Raw genomic sequence first — 18,667 nt, forward strand, 5'->3', positions numbered from 1 at the left:
TTGGAGATGAGATTTCTTTCATAACTGTTGTTCTCATCAAGAAGTGGATTTTGGATGCTTTTGGAGAAGCAGTTCTTCTGCAGTTATCACACAGATAGCTTTTCCATTAAACATTTGAATTATTGATGTATTGTTCTGAAGTGTTAAAGAAAACACTAAGATGTAAATTTCATTTATTTTCTAAAAATTCCAATTAATGAATTACTAAGGAGACAAATAGGACTGCTCTAAAAATTTTTCATTGTTAGACAAACTCCTTAATTCCGTCACATACATTTTTAATTGGCTTATTTCTTGGTTTATTTTTTTTGCTCTTATTTTTTTGTCTTTTAGAAGGTAATTTATTACATGTGTGTAAGAATGTAGATACTTGGGCTCTGAACTGCATGGCATTTATTTTTTAATTGTTCTTGTTTATGCCTTTTATGTAAAAGTTTTACTTTTGATATATCAAATGTGAACATTTTTGGGGAGTAAGTTTTCTTGGGTATTAAATATTAAATGTATCAAACCAAGGTTAAAAGTTACTGCATCAATGTGTATAAATGCATCAGGAATTGGTTTAGTCTTGTTTTTTTCCCATACCAGGTCAGATGTTATGATAATATTAACTGCAAACGAGATCCAGGTCTCATTAAACTAATACAGCAGAATGATAATCAGAAAATTGCCAAGTAATGAACAAAACCCAGAACTTTTAAATCTTATTAAGCCATTGTAGCTGATGAGCAAGTTTCATGGCCAAGGCTTTCATGTCTGAAAAATGACCCTGATACTTGCCAGCTGGTATTATTGGTTAATTTGGTTAAACTCAATTTGTGTAGAGGAAAGAACACAAAGTAAAAGAATATCTCAGTGGAGCAGGAGGGAGCACTTAAAACCCATGTAGTAAAAACCTATTTGTATGTAGAAAATCTCTGGCAAAATGCATCCTTATCCAGCAGTAAAAAATAAAGTCTATAATAAAGTGTAAAAAGAAAGTGTATAATAAAGTGTATCATGAAATACACCCATTCCTTAAGAAGAGACAGAGTAATTATTAAAAAAAGAGAGAGAGAATGTGCTAGTGTGATGTTAGCATTGAAAGACATTGTCAGCATTGTTCTTCTTGTAGGGACCTGCTCTGTTCAAACTCTGGACATTTCTTATTCCTACCTTTTGAGATTTTTTAGCTGGGAGTGAAGGGAGTAAGAAAAGAAAAGAAAAATTAAAAATTAGTGTTGAGTGAACTTCCATTTCTGTAGTGACTTCAAGTATGACTTTGCTAACTCTAAGAACAATCACAGGAATCTTTCAATTGCTGCAGTTTTTATGGAAAGAGGCATCTGGAAAATGTCTTCCCTTAGTGGGTTTTGGCAGGGGCTGTAAGCGAGCGTGGTCAGTGTAATTTAACTGACAAGTGCTTGAGGTACTGTACTTTTGCTGTACGTACTTTCCTTCAATAAATATTAGTGTTTCTCCTAAATCTCCCCCTCTAGCTGGTGACCCTGGCATCATTTAAACTGCAGTGTAGCATGTAACAGGGCAGCACAGGAGGCAGCATTTAGGACAAAGTATTAAGGGCTTTCTCAGCAAATACCCTTTTGGAATTGATAAGCAGCTGTAGATTTCTTCAGGAAAAGTTCCATCTGACAGAAGCCAAAAGACCTGACTCCAACAGATTTTTCTTAGTGAGCTGTAAAAATTACCCGTTGCTGGAGAAAATCAGCCTGGAGCCCTAAACTTCGAGTGCTTACAAGGCTCAGTTGTGGGGTTTTGCTCTGAATCCTTATTCTTTTTCTGATAAGCATCAGAATACAGCCCATGAACTTGTGAATTTAACCCCTGAGGGGATGTCTGGGGCTCAACAGCTTTTGTATGAGTGCTGAACAATAAATGATCTCTTCATCAGGTGGTCTCTAACGAGTTCAATCTGAATTAACTCTTTGTAGCTCTCCTTGGTTTCATGTTTACATCGCTCTCTCTCTGTACTTCTTCCTCCACAGACACCTCTTTATCTCGTAAACCATGGGGAGACCGGCCCCATCCGGTGCAACCGCTGCAAAGCTTACATGTGTCCCTTCATGCAGTTCATTGAAGGTGGCAGGAGGTACCAGTGTGGATTTTGTAACTGTATAAACGATGGTGAGTAGTGTTTCTCTAATCTGGGATTCATAGCAATTCCATAAGACTAAAAAGAAACCGTATCTCTAAAATTATTTTCATGACTTGGTGATTTAATAAGAAATAGTTTAGGGAGATGCAGTAACTAGACTTACTTCACAAATTAAAAAAAAGAAAAAAACTTCGCAAGAATAGTAGAGGGAAACATTTGTTCAGTACAGTTTAAAAAAAATATATGGAAAATAATGCTGACTCATGAAGTCCAATCTGGTATGATCAAAACTTTTTTTAAAAAAATTTGTGACAACACAGGATAGAGAACTGCTTGTGTTGTGAATTGAAAGCAATTTTTATGCTGAAAGAAAACATTAATTTATTTAAGAAATGCAAATTTACGGCAAGAAGCAAATATTTAGACCCATGTTAGCTTCTTCCTGTGCATGACTGTGGGTGAAGTGGTTAAATAATCTATTAATCTTACTGTGACAAGTGTTGGTTTTCACAGAAGATACCATGCCATATTTGTTCAAGTGTGCTGCATGTGACTCATAACTGTTCTTGTGCTCCTGGCGAAATCCCAAATCTTTGCCAGAACTAGCCATTCTAGACATTTGTATCAAGCTGGATTTCCTCAGCTGGATCACAGGGGTATGGTGCTTTCCCTAATACAGTCATCTTTTCAACTCTGAAACGTGAACCTTGTCAGACTCCCTCCAACTGCTTTGCTGCCTGAAACTCTAATGTCTGTGCAGGCATAACAGATAATAAATTTCATTGTTTGTTAACAGTTTAAACTCTCATAAAGGGAAATTTAGATGCACTGGGAGCACTTTAAGAAAGACATTTAAGTTGCAGTATCATTTTAAATCATGCTGGTATTGCTATAGTGTCTTAGTTAGAAAGCACTTACCAAAAAAAAAAAAATCATTAATAAGGACTAAAAATGGCTAGGAAACTAGGTTGATATTCCCCTCACAAACACATGGACTTTTACAGGCAAAAATGTAAACAATAAGCATTCTGAATATGTATTCATTGAGGAACCATAAGATTGGCTCTGTGTAAATTGTTTGTACAAACCCACTTGATTTCTTACTGCTTTGGAGTATATCGCATCTGCAGAGAGGATTTGTTGTGTTGTTCCTCTCTTTCCTCAGTTTTAAATGTTTTTTCCTGCTCTTGTGCTGGCTTGTAGTCCCCCCATTCTTCTTTCAACACCTGGACCACATGGGTCGACGGATAGATCACTATGAAAGGCCTGAGCTGTCCCTGGGATCTTATGAATACGTGGCTACTTTGGATTATTGCCGAGTGAGTACTGCCAGTGTGCAAACCAGTGTACAGTGTTACAGCAAAACAAACAAGCTCCTCAGAGTAAATGCACTTGTAAGCTGCATATCAGTTTCCAGGACCATTCTAGGAAATATGGATAGGTGTGGAGAATACAAGGGTTTGTTCTTTTGTGCTGGAGAACATGATAGAAGCAAGTAAGAGCAACAAGCAGTGCAGCAAAAGCATGGATCACCAGTCTTTAAGCAAGACATGTTTGGTCCTACCCAGGATGTTGCACTGTTCAGGGGATAGCTTTAGAATTCTGGTGCATTGTTGCATTTTAGATGTATATCTTCTACTGATTTTGAAGACCAACACATGCCTAAATTGCCTTCCTAAAACCTAAACCTTAGCAAGGCAATTTGACCTTGGAATCTGTTCCTGGCAAGAGTCTGCTTAGGATTCTGACCAATAAGTTATAGTGGAATTGGTTCTCTCTTCTAATATCAACTCACTGAAGAGCTCAATCCAGAGCCCACTCATATTACTCTAAATATTTGTAGTTGGTTTTATTACAGAACTCTATTTGATACTTCTGAAAGCATAAATTACTTAATCTTTTCAAACTTCAGCTCGTTTTACAAAACTGCAAGTGTGACTTCATCTGACTGAAGCACGGACATATTTTTCAGTTCTTGCTGGAATCTGGCAGATTTTTTTTCCTGTGAGTGGAGCTGAGGCTATCAAAAGGTTAGAAAAGGCAACTGGGTCCTACAAAATCTTTAAGTAACTACCAGTATCTTCTTCAGACCATCAGAGTAATCCTGGTATGAAGAAAATTAATAATTTCTTTCTGCTTGGTTTGGTTTGGTTCTGCTTGCTCACTAGAGTACTGCTCCAAAATCCAGTGAGATCTCTGAGCTAAACTGTAAGATTTGATTGAAACCTGGGTTAAACCCCAAAGGAGGAGAGAATTGCAGGGAGATGTTGCAGAAATAGAGTGTGGGACATTCAGTGTACATCCAGTGAAGCTCCATCAGATCCTGAAGCCTCAACTTCTGCCACATATCTTAAACCAGCGAGTTTCCTCTACAAGTCATCCAGTCTGGTCTGCCTGCTTGCTACAAAGATGGATCCTCAGACTTACTGCAATGTTACAAAAAAGAAATCTAATACAAAATAACACTGCACTGGAAATGCTAAGTCATTAAATGTAGCATTATTTTGTTATTCACTTTTCATTTGGCTCCAAGTTGCAGAGGTTCCCTTCTTTTATAAATCCAGTACAAGACCAGAACTGAGAAGTCATTTCCTTTTGTGCTTATCAAATGACAAGGATGAACAGCTACAAAGAATGTTAACAAATCCCAGCTGGTTTGCATTATTGCACTCCTGCTAAGCGGATGTGGTGAGAGCACAAGTCCTTGTTTCTGCCATATATTTGTCAGAACTTAGAGATTCTTTCTAAATGTGGATCTGATACAAGAGTTTAGAAGCAGTTTTTGGTGCAGTTTCTGAAACAAGCATCCAAGTGCAGTAAACAGAACACTTTTGAAAAAGACTGCCTGGGTTTGGTTCGCTGGAATTAAGCCTTATTTGCATGAGTCAGATGAGTGAGATCAAGGGTATAATGTTCAGTTTAGTTTAAAGTTTGCCAGGGACTAGGGATAAATCATAATTCAAGGGTTAGATTAATTTTTCTTAACTGGAATTTTTCTAGGGTTTAGTTTAACAACTATAATTTAAGAGGTCAGAACTCCATATGAAGGAAGTGAATCTGTAATGAGAAAGCTGTCCTGAATTTGACACTAAATAATGACTACTACTCATTTAATGGGAACTAAGAAAACCCATTTTAGCAAGTGTGATGTTTACTCTTGCTCTCTTCATTTTGTATCGACTTTCTAGGTACATCTCTTGGCATTACTCTTTTTTTAAACAAACCTTCCTCTTACTTTTCTTACTTACAGAAACTTGTGTCAGTAGTGTATGCATGATTTGTGTGCCACTTACAGTGTGGATAAGAAGAACTCCCTAAGGAAAGCAGGGGTACAGAAAATGCCAAAATACGAATTTTTTTTAAGCACTTGAGTTCCAGCAAAAAGGTTGATGCTTCATCTTATCTAATGAACTGTTTGTTACCCTTTAGATATTTTATTCCATTAGGATGCTGTTTTGCGGTGATAGTGTTCTATTCCAGGGCTGGACTTTACCCAATGCATGTCAGCTCTCTGCAGTAGTTACTATTTACAATTCACAGCCTTTTTCAAACAACTGAACACTGTATTTGCCTTGTTTTATGGTAGCACCTCTAATTTTTTTCCTTGTAACAGGACACTGTCTAATTTCCCCTGTGAATGGTCTTTTTTTTTTTTTTTTCTGTGTAGGACAAGAAGCCTCCTAAACCACCAGCTTTTATCTTCATGATTGATGTATCATACAGAAACATAAAGAGTGGGCTAGTGAAACTCATATGTGATGAACTGAAGATTCTGCTAGATAAACTTCCAAGGTAAAGAGGCATTAGTGTGCTTGGCTTAACTCACTACGCTGCACTTCTCATGCAGCTTTGCATGTTGAAAGGCAAAACCAAGCTATGGAAAATGTCAGAATTTCCAGAACAGGAGTTTTTTGAGTGATAGTGACCAAATGTTAACTTTTAACACTGCTGGCAATTGTTACACTTGGATGTCTGGGCTTACTGTATGAACAGAAAGAATCTGCCATGCTACTGCACATGGAGCTTTTCCTTTCTTGCAGCGAACTCTAGTGGTGTTATCAGCTCAGTCACTGCTCGTAGCTTCCACTTCACTGGCGGCAGTTGTGTTCGCTGGAGCCCTGCTTTTCTCATTGAATTGAACAGGGAAACACCCAAACCAGAATACTCTGGAGTAGCCAGTCTCTCTAAAGCTGTAGTGCTGGTGGCTTGTATCTTTAGCTCTTATTGTTAATTAGCAAAACTTTTAAGGCTTCTTGCTGCGCTGTGAGACTTTTCTGTCCTGGTTTGTATCTGAGAGAACAAATCTTGCAGGCAGCAATGATTTTATGAGATACAGCACATGTGCTTTGTGAGCATAAAACACAGCAGTAATGTTACTTCTTGTCATATTATTGATACTGTATTATTTTAGTGTATTAATGTAGTTTTCAATCGAGTTTAAATAACACAGACACATAAGGAAAAGAGAGCAGTGAAAGACTGAAAAATGAAGTAGACAAGATGTTTCTTGTCAATATATAAAGGCATATTAAAAAAATCCAAAAAGAAAATGCTTTCTAAATAACAGTGTTTGCAGAGGGAGAACAGACTTAAGAAATGGAGAGAGCAGTGTGAGGAAGGGTTGGAGAAGACATCTTTGGGAGAATCTGGGATATGTTAAAAATCTTTTTTCTTATGGCCTTCTGGGATCCCTGTGCCAGAAAGAAATTCCGGTCCAGGGTGGGGGTTTATTTTATCAGATGCCTATGTAAGGCCACCTCTCAAGTAGTTTTTCACTGAAAATTACACTAGAAACACAAGTGTGTGATATTATCCTGGACATATCTCACAGTTTTCCATCAGGACTGGTCATGAGTCTGAAGAGAATAAGAGGCATGAGTGGAGGACCAAAAACCATTTGGCAGTTTGGAAACTTGAATAGGGCAAGTAGAGGAGGAATGAAAGCAAAACAGAGACATACTCATCCTTCTCACCAGCACTCTGACAGATCTGTTATGAAATAATTAGTGCCAAAGCTTTCATGTCTACTGAAAAAAGCAATTTAAAAAAGAAAGCCAGGCCCTTCAGTTTCCTCAGATTTTTCTGTTGGCTTAAACAATATTAATTTAAAAGAAGACAAACATAAGGAGACAAACATTCCACCAAAATCTGTGGTGAAAATGTTACTATGTTGCTTAGACACAGAGGTCACTGTGTGTTCATTTTTCATTGCTGGGCAAAGACACCTGCAGAAACATTCTGCTGTTCCCACATGAGGAAAAAGCCCACTTCAGGGAATTCGCCTTGAGCTTGTATATTTGAGAGGAAGGACTTGGGGTACCAAAGAAATATGTGCAGAAAAAGAATTGCTGAAGTTTTAGAGCAGATGTTCTCAAACCTGTGTTCCAAACAAGAACTCCCTCCCTGACTGTATTTTGAGAAATACTGAGAAATGTGTTTGTAGAAATGTGTTTACAAGTTCAGAAAACCAGACTAATGAGTTGTGCAATTATGATTTTTAGGTACATAATTAAAAATAAAAAACAAAAAGTATTTGAATGGATTTCTGTGCATATGGGTCAGGTTTCTCCTTGTGAGTCTTCAAAAATAACTAGAGTGTGAGCTACAGAGACAATTAGCTGCTTAAAGCTAACCCTTAAAACAATTATAGAACTTGATGGAAGTGGGGCAGTGCACAGTTACACTGGTAAGAGCAACATCTGGAATAAAGGTCCCAAACACCTGGTGTGTAACACCTTTGGGACTGGGATGATGTGAATGCTTCTCTTTGAAGTAGCAAAGTGCTGTATGTATAGAAATCGAATAGCGCTTTGTCCTCAGCAAGCTCCATAACTTAACTGTGCTGTTCTTTCTCTGCCATGTTATGATGTTAACATGGTTTATTCTTTATCTTTGGGATTTTTGACTGTTTGAATGGGATGCACCATTGATAGGGTTGATGTAACTTTATTACCATTTTTTAAAGAGTAAACAATAGAGCCGTTGATTTTATCAGGGTGTTTGAATTTGACATAAGGCAAAGATTGAGACCATTACAGCTGCTTGGTTGTTGTTTTCTTTGTTGTTCCCAGTATAGATAATGATCAGAGAGCAGTGTTGCATGTCAAAGGGATGCTTTTATTGCAAGGTCAGGATTTCAGAATTATAACCAGTTGGGTTTTGTTTTTCTTACAGAGAAGAGCAAGAAGAATCCTCAGCAATTCGAGTTGGTTTTGTCACTTATAACAAGGTCCTTCACTTCTTCAATGTAAAAAGCAGCTTAGCTCAGCCTCAGATGATGGTGGTCACAGATGTGGCAGAAGTTTTTGTTCCTTTGCTCGATGGCTTCCTTGTTGACTTTGAGGAATCCCGATCAGTTGTTACCAAGTAAAGTACAGTTATACTTCATGAGAGTAAGATGTAAATGCTTATGACGTGCATTATGCCTTTTAGTCAGCTGGGTTTGGGGGCATACAGGTATCTATAGAAATACTTCAGAAGCCAGGAGATGCTTCAAGCCCTTTGTTTGCTCCTCTGAGGCAAAGAAAAAGCAATAGCTATGGCCTTCCAGTGCCAAACTGGAAAGGCTATGTAGGCCAGGTGTAAACCACCTTTCAGCTATGCTGCCTCAGAGCTGGGAGACGGGTGAGGCTCTGAGCCACATTGTGTTTTTGTTCTTGCAATAGGCATGATGTGCACCAGGATATGATCTTAAGACTCTGTAGTCCTTAGAGCACACCAGAACTACTTAATGATTAGCTATTTTTTTATTTATTGCATGTTCCTTTAGGTTGCAAACTTTGAAACAATGCATCTCATAGAAATAAAAAATGCATATTTTCTTTTATTCTGGCTTGGACCCTAAGAAATTGAACAAGGAAAATTTGTTTTTGCACTATGAAGTTTCATTATCAGCGTCTTCCTATGTGAAGACAAGGTGTGTTTGGGGATTACCTTACAGTGACCAGTTGAGACACCGATCCTTTCTCTTCTGTAGCTTGTTGGACCAGATTCCAGAGCTGTTTGCGGACACTAACGAGAGTGAGACCATCTTCGCTCCAGTTATCCAGGCTGGCATGGAGGCACTAAAGGTTAGAACATTCCTCTCTGTCAGAGAAGTAGCTTGAAATCAGGTTTGCTAAAAGCCAGTCCCATCACAATGGGAAATTAGGGGGGGAAAAGGTCACTGATTGTTTCCAGCACTGATGTTCCATTATTCTAACAGTATCTTCCAACGGCCCTAGTCAGAGTAAGAACTGACAAACATAACATCTGTTCCCAGATGTTCTTGTTGAAGGAAACCAGTCCCCAGAGTCTGTTCCATGTAGGAGGGATGTTTAGGAGATGAGGAGCAGTTTCTGGTTCAGCCTTTAAGAGAAATAAAGACACATTTAGTTACCACTGCAGAACAAATGAAAACTCTTGGGTTTGCACAGTTTGGTATCTGGCTTTTTCTTTCTGGGTATCTAACGTGTGTGATGAGCAGGAAAGTCAGTATAATAATAATAACAACAGATTTTGGTTATTCTCTTGCTTCTGCAAAACTTGTTGTGCAAAACAGGATATTTATAACTATCTGTGTGACTGAATCAAGCCGTGGCTGGAGGGTTTCTGTTTAACTGACAGGCTCTCCCAGCTTGGATACAGCTGGCAGGGAATCCACGGGAGAGGAGCTCCCCAGTTGCTTTCTGTATGTCTGGGACATCCCCAGAAGTGCTGACATTCCCATGGAGCATTGCCAGTTAAATGCACACCACCCTGGCTCACCACAAGATTTGAAGGGGCAGAGCACAGCCGGTGGTGCTTTAAAATGGTTGATTTGGGAGCTTTGTATGAATAAACCATGAACTTTTGAGTACATAAATTTGTCAAAACAAAAATGAACATTTCTCAAATTTTTTTTTCTATATTGATCTAATACCTGCTTTCTTGTTATTTATTCATATTACCAGCAGGTATGTGTGCAAAGCACACCTGAATGCTTTTTCCTAATATTTGACATCTACAAAACAGATCAAAGGGCCATAATCATGAATTTCCTTTGATGATGGCTATAAAAGAGTTCAGCTCTTAATTAAATGTTTTATTTAGCTCAGGATTTTTAAGTTATAATTTGTAAGGATTTTCTCCCTGAATTATTAATCTGCAAGTACCTTTGCTCAAGAAAACAGTTCTTGTCTAGAAAGAATAAATAGATTATGTTAAAAAAAGTATATTTTAGAAATTTTGTCAAGGCAGTATCACTAATCCCTGATGCATATCAGGACAAACTGGTATTTGGAAAGTCTTCGGCCTTCAGCAGAAGTCTTCTTCAAAGAAACCGAAGAAGTTGTCATTGGTGATCAAAACTAACTTTCCTGATATACCAGGGGTGAAATTTCAGCCATATTAAAAGTCAGGTGCTGCCTTCAGTTGTGTTTCTGCCATAGCAGAGACACTTCTGGTTTTGCCAGAATGCCCGAGCTTATTTTGAAAGGTGGAATATTTTGTGAACATGGTGAGTTCTGATTTGTGCCTGCATAGTGGCAGTGTAGATTTCAGTGTGGAACCTGCTACAGGGATGGAATTGTCAGCCATTTATAAAAATGTATGGAAGACCAGTGTGCCTGACCTGCATTTTTCTGTTCAGCTGCATTTCCTTGTAATTTGATCCAATCTGAGTATTTGTACTTGGATGCCTGTTGCATAATGCTTGTGTCCAATTGGAAAGTCTCCAAGGGAGGAGCTCCTCTTTTGCCTCTGGACAAAGTGCTGTTGGAGTGCCTCAGCCAGCAAACCTGCGTGCTGGACTGCTGCTTCCTGGGAGAAGAGCCCCTCTTTGTTTGGGGGCTTATTCCATCAGGTTGTGAGCCTGGAGTTGAATTCCTGACCTCTGAGGAGCTCACAGGAAGTGCCCACTGTTCTCTGAGCCCCCCCGTGTGTGAATATGGGCTGTTAACCCTGCAGGAATAAACGTGCCAATGTGGTGTCTTTGGAACAGGCTGCAGAATGTGCTGGGAAATTGTTCATCTTCCACTCTTCTCTGCCAACTGCGGAAGCGCCAGGGAAGCTGAAAAACAGAGATGACAAAAAACTGCTCAATACAGATAAGGAAAAGGTATTTTCTGCTCTGAGTGAAGAGGGGACTGCATCTTACATTGCATGTCTCTAATGGGGCATTGATCCTTTTTTATCTATTTTCTTTCACACAGAAGTGTTTGGTTATATGATGCCTCTGTACTGGTGGGTTCTCCAAGAACATACTGAGGTCTTCCCTGTATCCATGGGTGGGGGAAGCATGTTTTTGATGGAAGCCATGCCTCACTTCAAACTTCCACTTCATCCTTTTGTCTTCACCTGGCCCTTTGAGTTGTGATTAATATGTAATATGATGGTAACTTGTATTATTTATTCCTGTGCAGACCCTCTTCCAGCCACAGGGAAATTATGAGGCCTTAGCCAAGGATTGTGTGGCCAGTGGCTGCTGTGTGAATTTGTTCCTCTTCCCAAATCAGTACATAGATGTAGCCTCCATGGGCCTTGTCACAATGTACACTGGTGGAACACTGTACAAGTACAACAATTTCCAGGTCAGTGATACAGGTTTCCTGCCTTTCAGACAGTAACAGCTGGAGGGTTGGCTATTGTTTTTCATCTAATTTCAGTGTGTGCTTGGACATTTAGCTTAAAAGCAGACCGAGTCTGGAAAACCTGGTTATCAATTCCAAGTGGTAAAATTAAAATTGAACAACAGCAGGTTAAGTTCAAGTTTGGATCTTGAAGTAGTAATAAGCTGGCTGGCATCCTAAAATTTTGCTGAAAGGTTAAGTGCAGCAATGTCCAGTTAATGTTCAGGCCCAGTGATGAGTGGTGGACACTTGCATATACCTGATTCTGATAACAACAATCACATTGGAAATACTTTTTAAAGGACTCAAGAGCTGTGAGCAGATTTGCTGCAGGGAGATGGGGATCATGGGAGGGGACGTTGGGGCACTGCTGTGCCGCTGCCCTTCAGTGTTGAACCTCTGAACCTTCTGTTTGGTGTTTTCAGCTTGATACCGACAGCTCCCAGTTTTTAAGTGACCTCAGGAAGGATGTCCAAAAAAAGATGGGATTTGATGCAACAATGAGAGTTCGGACAAGTACAGGTAATAGGACCCGTGGGAATGTACTTTAAATAATGTAGTGCCATGCAAATCACTTGTAAGATCAGACTGGTTTCATTTCATTCTGTAAATTAATTGAAAATTAATTTAATAGACTGATGAAATCCATGGCTGTGTGTGTATATATTGTTACTGATATACGTATATATGCACACACACGTACTTCCTGTATGTGCCTTATTAATAATTGATTTTCAAGCCTGAAGGCTTCTGCTCATTCTGCACACACTGTTGACTGCAAGGAAGTTGTATAAAAAGGTGTTGCTGCTGGATACTGACCTGTGCCTTCATTTTCATACTCAAATGACATTCCTATGTCTGTCCAGCCTCTTTTGTTCATTCTTAGCTCAAATGCAAGTATTAGAGAAAGGGACACACCCAGAGGCCAAGCCAGCAGTGCAGGAGCTCTGAGTGTCCAAGTCACAGCTTTTGCCTTTCTCCAGCTCTCACAAATGCATCAGCAAGGACAGTTGTTGGGACTCCTGTGGTTATAAAGCTCAGAGGGGAAATGGCTCCTGCTTCAGTAAGTGATGTCAATTTAATGTGCCATTTTTAAATGAAATGCTCTGTTTTAATCTGGCTGCAGGCTTCAGGGCTACAGACTTCTTTGGGGCCATGTACATGAATAACACCACGGATGTGGAGATGGCAGCAGTTGACTGTGACAAAGCAGTGACAGTGGAGTTCAAACATGATGACAAACTGAATGAAGACACCGGAGCCTTAATTCAGGTAAAAAACCCACATTCACGTATGCCATAAAATAGTGAGCAAGAGCAGAGAAGTGATGGTGTAGGAGTGATGGGAACAAGGCACAACTGGCACAGGCTCTTGTGCCATAACACCACTAGTAAAGAGTGTGTGTTCCCCTACATCTGCGCTGCATGTTCTATTCAGGGGTACCCAAATCCTTTCTAAACACTCACTGAGACCTCATCAGCTGTTCATTTTTTTCCATTTCACTGTAAATAAGTTTATGTGGAGTAAGAGATTCATTGCTACTTATATAGCAATTGTTATTGCTGTGGCATTCCTTGTGATCTCTCTATTCAAGAGCAGCTCTATTGCTAAACCTCACTTCCTCCTCTAGGGACTGTAGGACCTTTTATGTTTTTGGGATGAGACTTACTTTATAAAATAGTCTGATAGATGTCCCTAAGAACCACAGGTATGCTGGTGCTACAGCTGCCAGCAGCACTGGCAGGCTGCCCTGGCTGCAGAAGGTGTCACGTGCCTTTTCTGCACAGAGAAGGTGGCTGCAGTGGTGACACTTTGTGCCTCTGTTGCAGTGTGCTGTCCTGTACACTTCGATGGGCGGGCAGAGGCGAATCCGCATACACAACATCGGTTTGAATTGCAGCTCCCAGTTAGCTGATGTCTACAGGACTTGTGAGACCGATGCACTTATCAACTTCTTTGCTAAATCAGGTACAGCAACAGATCAGTTTTGTTTCCTTTTTTACTTTGGCATGGATGAAGGGGAAGGAAAGGGGACTGAAGTAATTACTTAGTGGGAAATCATTTTTTATAACTTGCTGCTCCACGCCTGAGCAATTCCTGAAGTATTATGAAATTGAAAAGACTAATAATTGCCTATTGTAGACAAACTGCCATAAAAGTAATGCTTGTATGTAGGTAAGACGCAGAACAGGGCAGGTGCAGTAAGTGGCAATGGACATCCTGCTGCAGTGTTGGAGGTTTGGTGGGGTTTTTGGATGTCTGTAGAAGAGGCTGAAAAGCAGCCTCAGTCCTCAGGTGTGTAAAATCAGAAACTAGCAGCAGACAAAGATACTTTGAGAGAGTGTCTTTTTTTAACACACACTTTTATTCTGTGCTTGTAGCTTTTAAAGCTGTTCTGAGCCAGCCCCTGAAGACAGTCAGGGACATCCTGATGAATCAGACTGCTCACATGCTGGCCTGCTACAAGAAGAACTGTGCCAGCCCAGCAGCTGTCAGCCAGGTAAAACCCACACCCAGTCCTACCCACCCGGGCTTTGCCACAAGTGCACAACCACCCTGCAACATCAGGAGAGCCAGAAAGTAAAATTTCAGGACAGACTTGTCCTTTTCTTTGAAATAGAATTAATGACAGGTGGGATTCAGTAGTGGCACTTAGAGCACAGAGAAACTGTTGTTCTGGAACAAAAGGCAATGCCACTGATGAAACTGATGCCTATAGTCACACAAAGGAGCTCAGCCAGCCCTTTTCTTCCTGCTGGAATTACGCAGGGACTCACAAAGCTTTCATTTTTAATTCTTATGTTGTTATAAATGGTTGTAGTATTCTAATTTTTGACTAAGCAGAGTGACTGATTTGTTTCCATTCAATTTATTCAGTCACATTTTAGTGATTCAACTCAAAGAAAGACTCAGGCTTTTCCATCCTAGAGGTGCTGAAGTAACCACAAGCTTGGGCAGTGAACTTTTCATTGTTGGTGAGGACCGAATATGTCAAAAATCAGAGCTACTTATTGTGGACCACTATTTCTCTCCTTAATTCTCCAGAGAGTGCCCCAAAAATTAACAGTGTTATAGGGAGATGACAGCAGCCAAGACAGCGACTACAGCTTATAGAGCAAATAATTTCTGTTGGATTGTTTTTAAATGTGTTGTTTTCTCAGCTGATCCTGCCAGACACAATGAAGGTGCTGCCTGTGTACATGAACTGCCTGTTGAAGAGTTGTGTGCTGGCCGGCAGGCCCGAAATCCCGACCGATGAGAGGGCTTTCCACCGCCAGCTGGTCATGGCCATGGGGGTGGCTGACACACAGCTCTTCTTCTACCCACTGCTGCTGCCAATTGTGAGTCAGTGGTGGTTTTTTCACTTTAATTTCTAACCCCTCTTACCTGGAAAGGAACCACTAAGATGTACCAAGCCTTTGCATAGTTACTTTTCAAATCAATTCCACAGCTCTTGTGTCTTTTGCCCCACAGCACAGCCTGGATCTGAAGAGTGACGCAGTCCCAGCTGCCATCCGCTGCTCCGAGGAGCGCCTCTCCGAGGGAGGGGCCTTCCTGCTGGCCAACGGGCTGAGCATGTTCCTGTGGCTGGGAGCCAGCGTGTCCCCAGAGCTCATCCAGGGGCTTTTCAACGTGCCATCCTTCGCACACATCAGCACCGAGGCCGTGAGTAGATGCAAACTAAGAATTGAGGATTTAGCAAGGCCAGATGCTAATCAGAGAAACAAGTGAGGTCTTTATTCATCCTTCAGGCTTAAAAGCAAGAACAGATGACCAGCAGAAGGTGTTTAGACACCAGAATTGCTTTTAGTTACGTAAAACTTAACACTTTGACACTCTGAACACTAAGAGGACAGAAGCTTTCACAATTTCTTTGATCTTCTTAAACTTTGTTGCACATGTTGAAATCCTTTCAATTGTGTATTACTAAAATTAGAACAAAAGACTTTGCAATGGTTAAGTTTTCCTGATGATGCATTTTCATCTAGTGATTATATTAAACGGAAAAATGAGTCCTCAAGGCAAGATCGTTTAGTGGAAGAGATGGAGTTTCTTGGTTTAGTATGAAATCCACAGTACCTCAGAATGTGACTGTCAGCAGCTAGTCTTGGTTAGAGCTGTGACTGGACTATTGCAATCTGTTTTCCTTCTGACAGATATCCCTGCCTGACTTGGACAATCCATTTTCTAAGAAACTGAGGCATATCCTGGCGCAAATCCAGAGCCAAAAGCCCTACACTATGAAGGTAACTGCTTTCTGCCTCAACTCATTCCTCATGCTTGTTCAAAGAAGTATTTCAGTCTTTGCCAAAACTTACCAGTGGCTGTAAAAGGTATCAGGAGTCTTCCTGCATGTAGATGAGTTCTAGCATGATTTGTAGGCACAGGCATCTCAAATGTGCTCAATCAAAACTGATTTTCAAAGGTAGTCCAAGTTTCAAAGGTAGCCATTTTATTCTGCACTCTTCAATTCACTTAGTCTCTCCAGCTTCTGCAATGTGGAGATTTTTTAGTTTTGGGGGTTTTCCCCACCTCAAGAGCATCCATTAGGAGGCATAGGATGTAGATGGCAGTACAGTTTTCCTAAAATTATTTGCCTGTATCTCTTATCTTTCCAGCTGATGATAGTGAAGCAGCGGGAGCAGCCAGAGATGCTTTTCCGCCAGTTCCTAGTAGAAGACAAGAATATTTATGGAGGAGCCTCGTATGTGGATTTCCTCGTGTGCATTCACAAAGAGATCAGCCAGCTGCTCAGTTAAGGCAACTCAAGTAAAATGTTCAGCTCCTTTTTGCCTTTGCAGGAGGGACAGTTTTTGGTGCCTGAAGACTGGCCCACAGCTCCACCAGACCCAGGCCTTCTGCTGTGCTTTACTGACCCCTTTCTGTGCTCTTTTTGTACAGTTTCATTTGATCCCACCTCTCCCTGAGTACTTTGCTTACTTCTTAAGCTGTAGAATAGGGAGTTCTGCACTCAGGTATTAGTCTTCTGGGAGTCGTGACTCTCTACATGAATTGCCAGATTTCAGACTACCAATGCTTAAGAGCATATATGGCATACCTTTCTTAAAAGACAATTTAGAAAACTCTCAATTATTCCTTTTGCTAGTCATAAGTTGTACCAGAGCTGGGAAAGATGGTCAGAATCTGTACAGAGGAGGAGAAAAGACAAAACACTTCTTTTTCTAAGTGAGGACATGGAGTTTAACCAGATTGGCAATAAAAAGGTAGTCCAGTTTGAAGGATTTCAAAGTCCTTCCTGTGAAGCAAATCTCTGTAGAGTAAATACTCCTTTCCCTGGAAGGGACAAGTGTTACTATATACAGAAGTAAAGCTCTAAGGACCCTTCCACAGCCAGGGTTATCCAGGAGACAGAAACGCCTCAGTTTTGTAACTGGACTTGAGTAAGTGTAATAACAGGGATCACAGGAAGAGCAGTAAACAAACAATCCTTTTGCCACCTTTGGCAGATGATGTCACGCTATTATGGTACAATTCTGTCCACTTGGGGGCAGCAATTAGCTTAGCGTACTATTTAATTACATTTTCAAAATTGCACAGGTTAGGCTTTATTTGGTACATTTGCTAACTGGAATATTCCCAACACAACTCAGAAAAATCTGTCCCTCAAAATTTCTGTGACAGATTAGCTGTGAGATAGTTGACAGATTAACCAAAGGTTATTTGTGGTGCTATGAAGTCTCTTGTTTATTAACACTTCAATTACAGTGACCTCCTCTCCCATGACTGATTTAATCAATGGTCACTGCTTTGGAAAAGCTAGCCTTTTCTAATACCAATATTGAAGGTAGAATTTGGAAAGCCAGAGCCTTTGGAATGGCTGTTTACCTCAGATATTTCATCAGCCTCTCTATCTCTTTAGGAGTAATGCCTCTGAATGTGAGGTTTGAACTTTGCCAAGCTTGAAAAGCTATTATTAAATAAATTAGTGTTTCAAAGAAAGCCAAAAAACACTCAAAAGTAAGGTTAAGCCTCAGTAAAGAAAAAAGTGCCTTTAAACATGTTAGTGTTGCTACTTATATTAATTATTTAATATCCACAATAAGCAGTCAAAATGCATAGTTTTTTGGTTCAACAGCTTATCTATAGAGTCATTCTTGAGATTGACCAAGAGCTCTTGAAATAAGTGGCTGCATTACAAAAGGGTCCTCGGCCTGAATTCAGCTGCCAAGACAAGCACTTTTTAGCTGTAGACATTACCCTGTAAAAAGTATTCCATTTGCCATTTCATTTGTAAAATGACACCAGCAACATTTGTGTAAAGAAATGAGCAATTATTAAATATAATCTGTGTGTGTTTATGTCATACATCCCAAGTTCTCCAAGGTTATATGGCCATGACATCCAGCAGTGAGTACACTGTAGGTCACCTTCTCCTATTGTGCCTCTCAAGAGAGACAGCTTACATGGCCTCAGCATTTTCAGTGTGTTTCTGCTGTTATCACCCATGACTGTGGTGAGAAGACATGATCCAAGTGAAGGAAGTGTCTCAAAGAGGGGCTGTTCAGCACCAAGCTCCGGTAAGCCAAAGCTGTTCATCTTGGCAGAGCTACTGCAGCAGAGCTCTGGCCTGCCTGGGCAGTGTTAACCACAGGAAGACATCACAGTGAAGAAAGCAGCCCATGGTGACAACAGTCCTGACAGTGACAAGTATCACACAGACATACTACAAGTGCAGTGCTTGGCTTCACCATAAACTGCAAGACTGGAGTATTTAACTCAGATTTACACAAATTTGGCCCTTTTGTTTTTTTGCCATTTTCATTGCTGCATTAATTATACTCAAAATTACTTTCTGTTTCACAGAACTTCCCCACTGCTTTCATTTCAGCCCATGAAAATGATGCTATTATGAAAAGGACTAGTGCAATTCTCTTCCACTTTAAGTTAACATTGAGCCGATTACACAGTTGCCATTTCTGTTAAAGCAATAAAGTTGCCACCAACTGCAGTAATTTTGCAAGGA

General features: G+C 40.2%; 1 protein-coding gene across 3 annotated transcripts in view; it reads left to right on the forward strand.

Moving 5' to 3' along the window:
- SEC24D (SEC24 homolog D, COPII coat complex component) overlaps positions 1 to 18,009 on the forward strand; it is a 49,026-nt gene extending 31,017 nt beyond the window's left edge. For all 3 annotated transcript variants that reach the window (XM_072928809.1, XM_030272030.4, XM_030272031.4), the window contains exons 9-23: positions 1,986 to 2,124; positions 3,299 to 3,414; positions 5,763 to 5,887; positions 8,270 to 8,461; positions 9,072 to 9,165; positions 11,055 to 11,171; positions 11,476 to 11,643; positions 12,108 to 12,204; positions 12,809 to 12,954; positions 13,512 to 13,650; positions 14,064 to 14,182; positions 14,844 to 15,023; positions 15,157 to 15,348; positions 15,840 to 15,929; positions 16,302 to 18,009. In XM_072928809.1, the coding sequence (XP_072784910.1) occupies positions 1,986 to 2,124; positions 3,299 to 3,414; positions 5,763 to 5,887; positions 8,270 to 8,461; positions 9,072 to 9,165; positions 11,055 to 11,171; positions 11,476 to 11,643; positions 12,108 to 12,204; positions 12,809 to 12,954; positions 13,512 to 13,650; positions 14,064 to 14,182; positions 14,844 to 15,023; positions 15,157 to 15,348; positions 15,840 to 15,929; positions 16,302 to 16,442 (2,055 nt within the window). In that variant the 3' untranslated portion in view covers positions 16,443 to 18,009. The remainder of the gene's footprint in view (positions 1 to 1,985; positions 2,125 to 3,298; positions 3,415 to 5,762; positions 5,888 to 8,269; positions 8,462 to 9,071; positions 9,166 to 11,054; positions 11,172 to 11,475; positions 11,644 to 12,107; positions 12,205 to 12,808; positions 12,955 to 13,511; positions 13,651 to 14,063; positions 14,183 to 14,843; positions 15,024 to 15,156; positions 15,349 to 15,839; positions 15,930 to 16,301) is intronic.
- Positions 18,010 to 18,667: the final 658 nt, after the last annotated feature.

This window comes from Taeniopygia guttata, chromosome 4 (assembly GCF_048771995.1).
Source record: "Taeniopygia guttata chromosome 4, bTaeGut7.mat, whole genome shotgun sequence".
NCBI lineage: Eukaryota > Metazoa > Chordata > Aves > Passeriformes > Estrildidae > Taeniopygia > Taeniopygia guttata.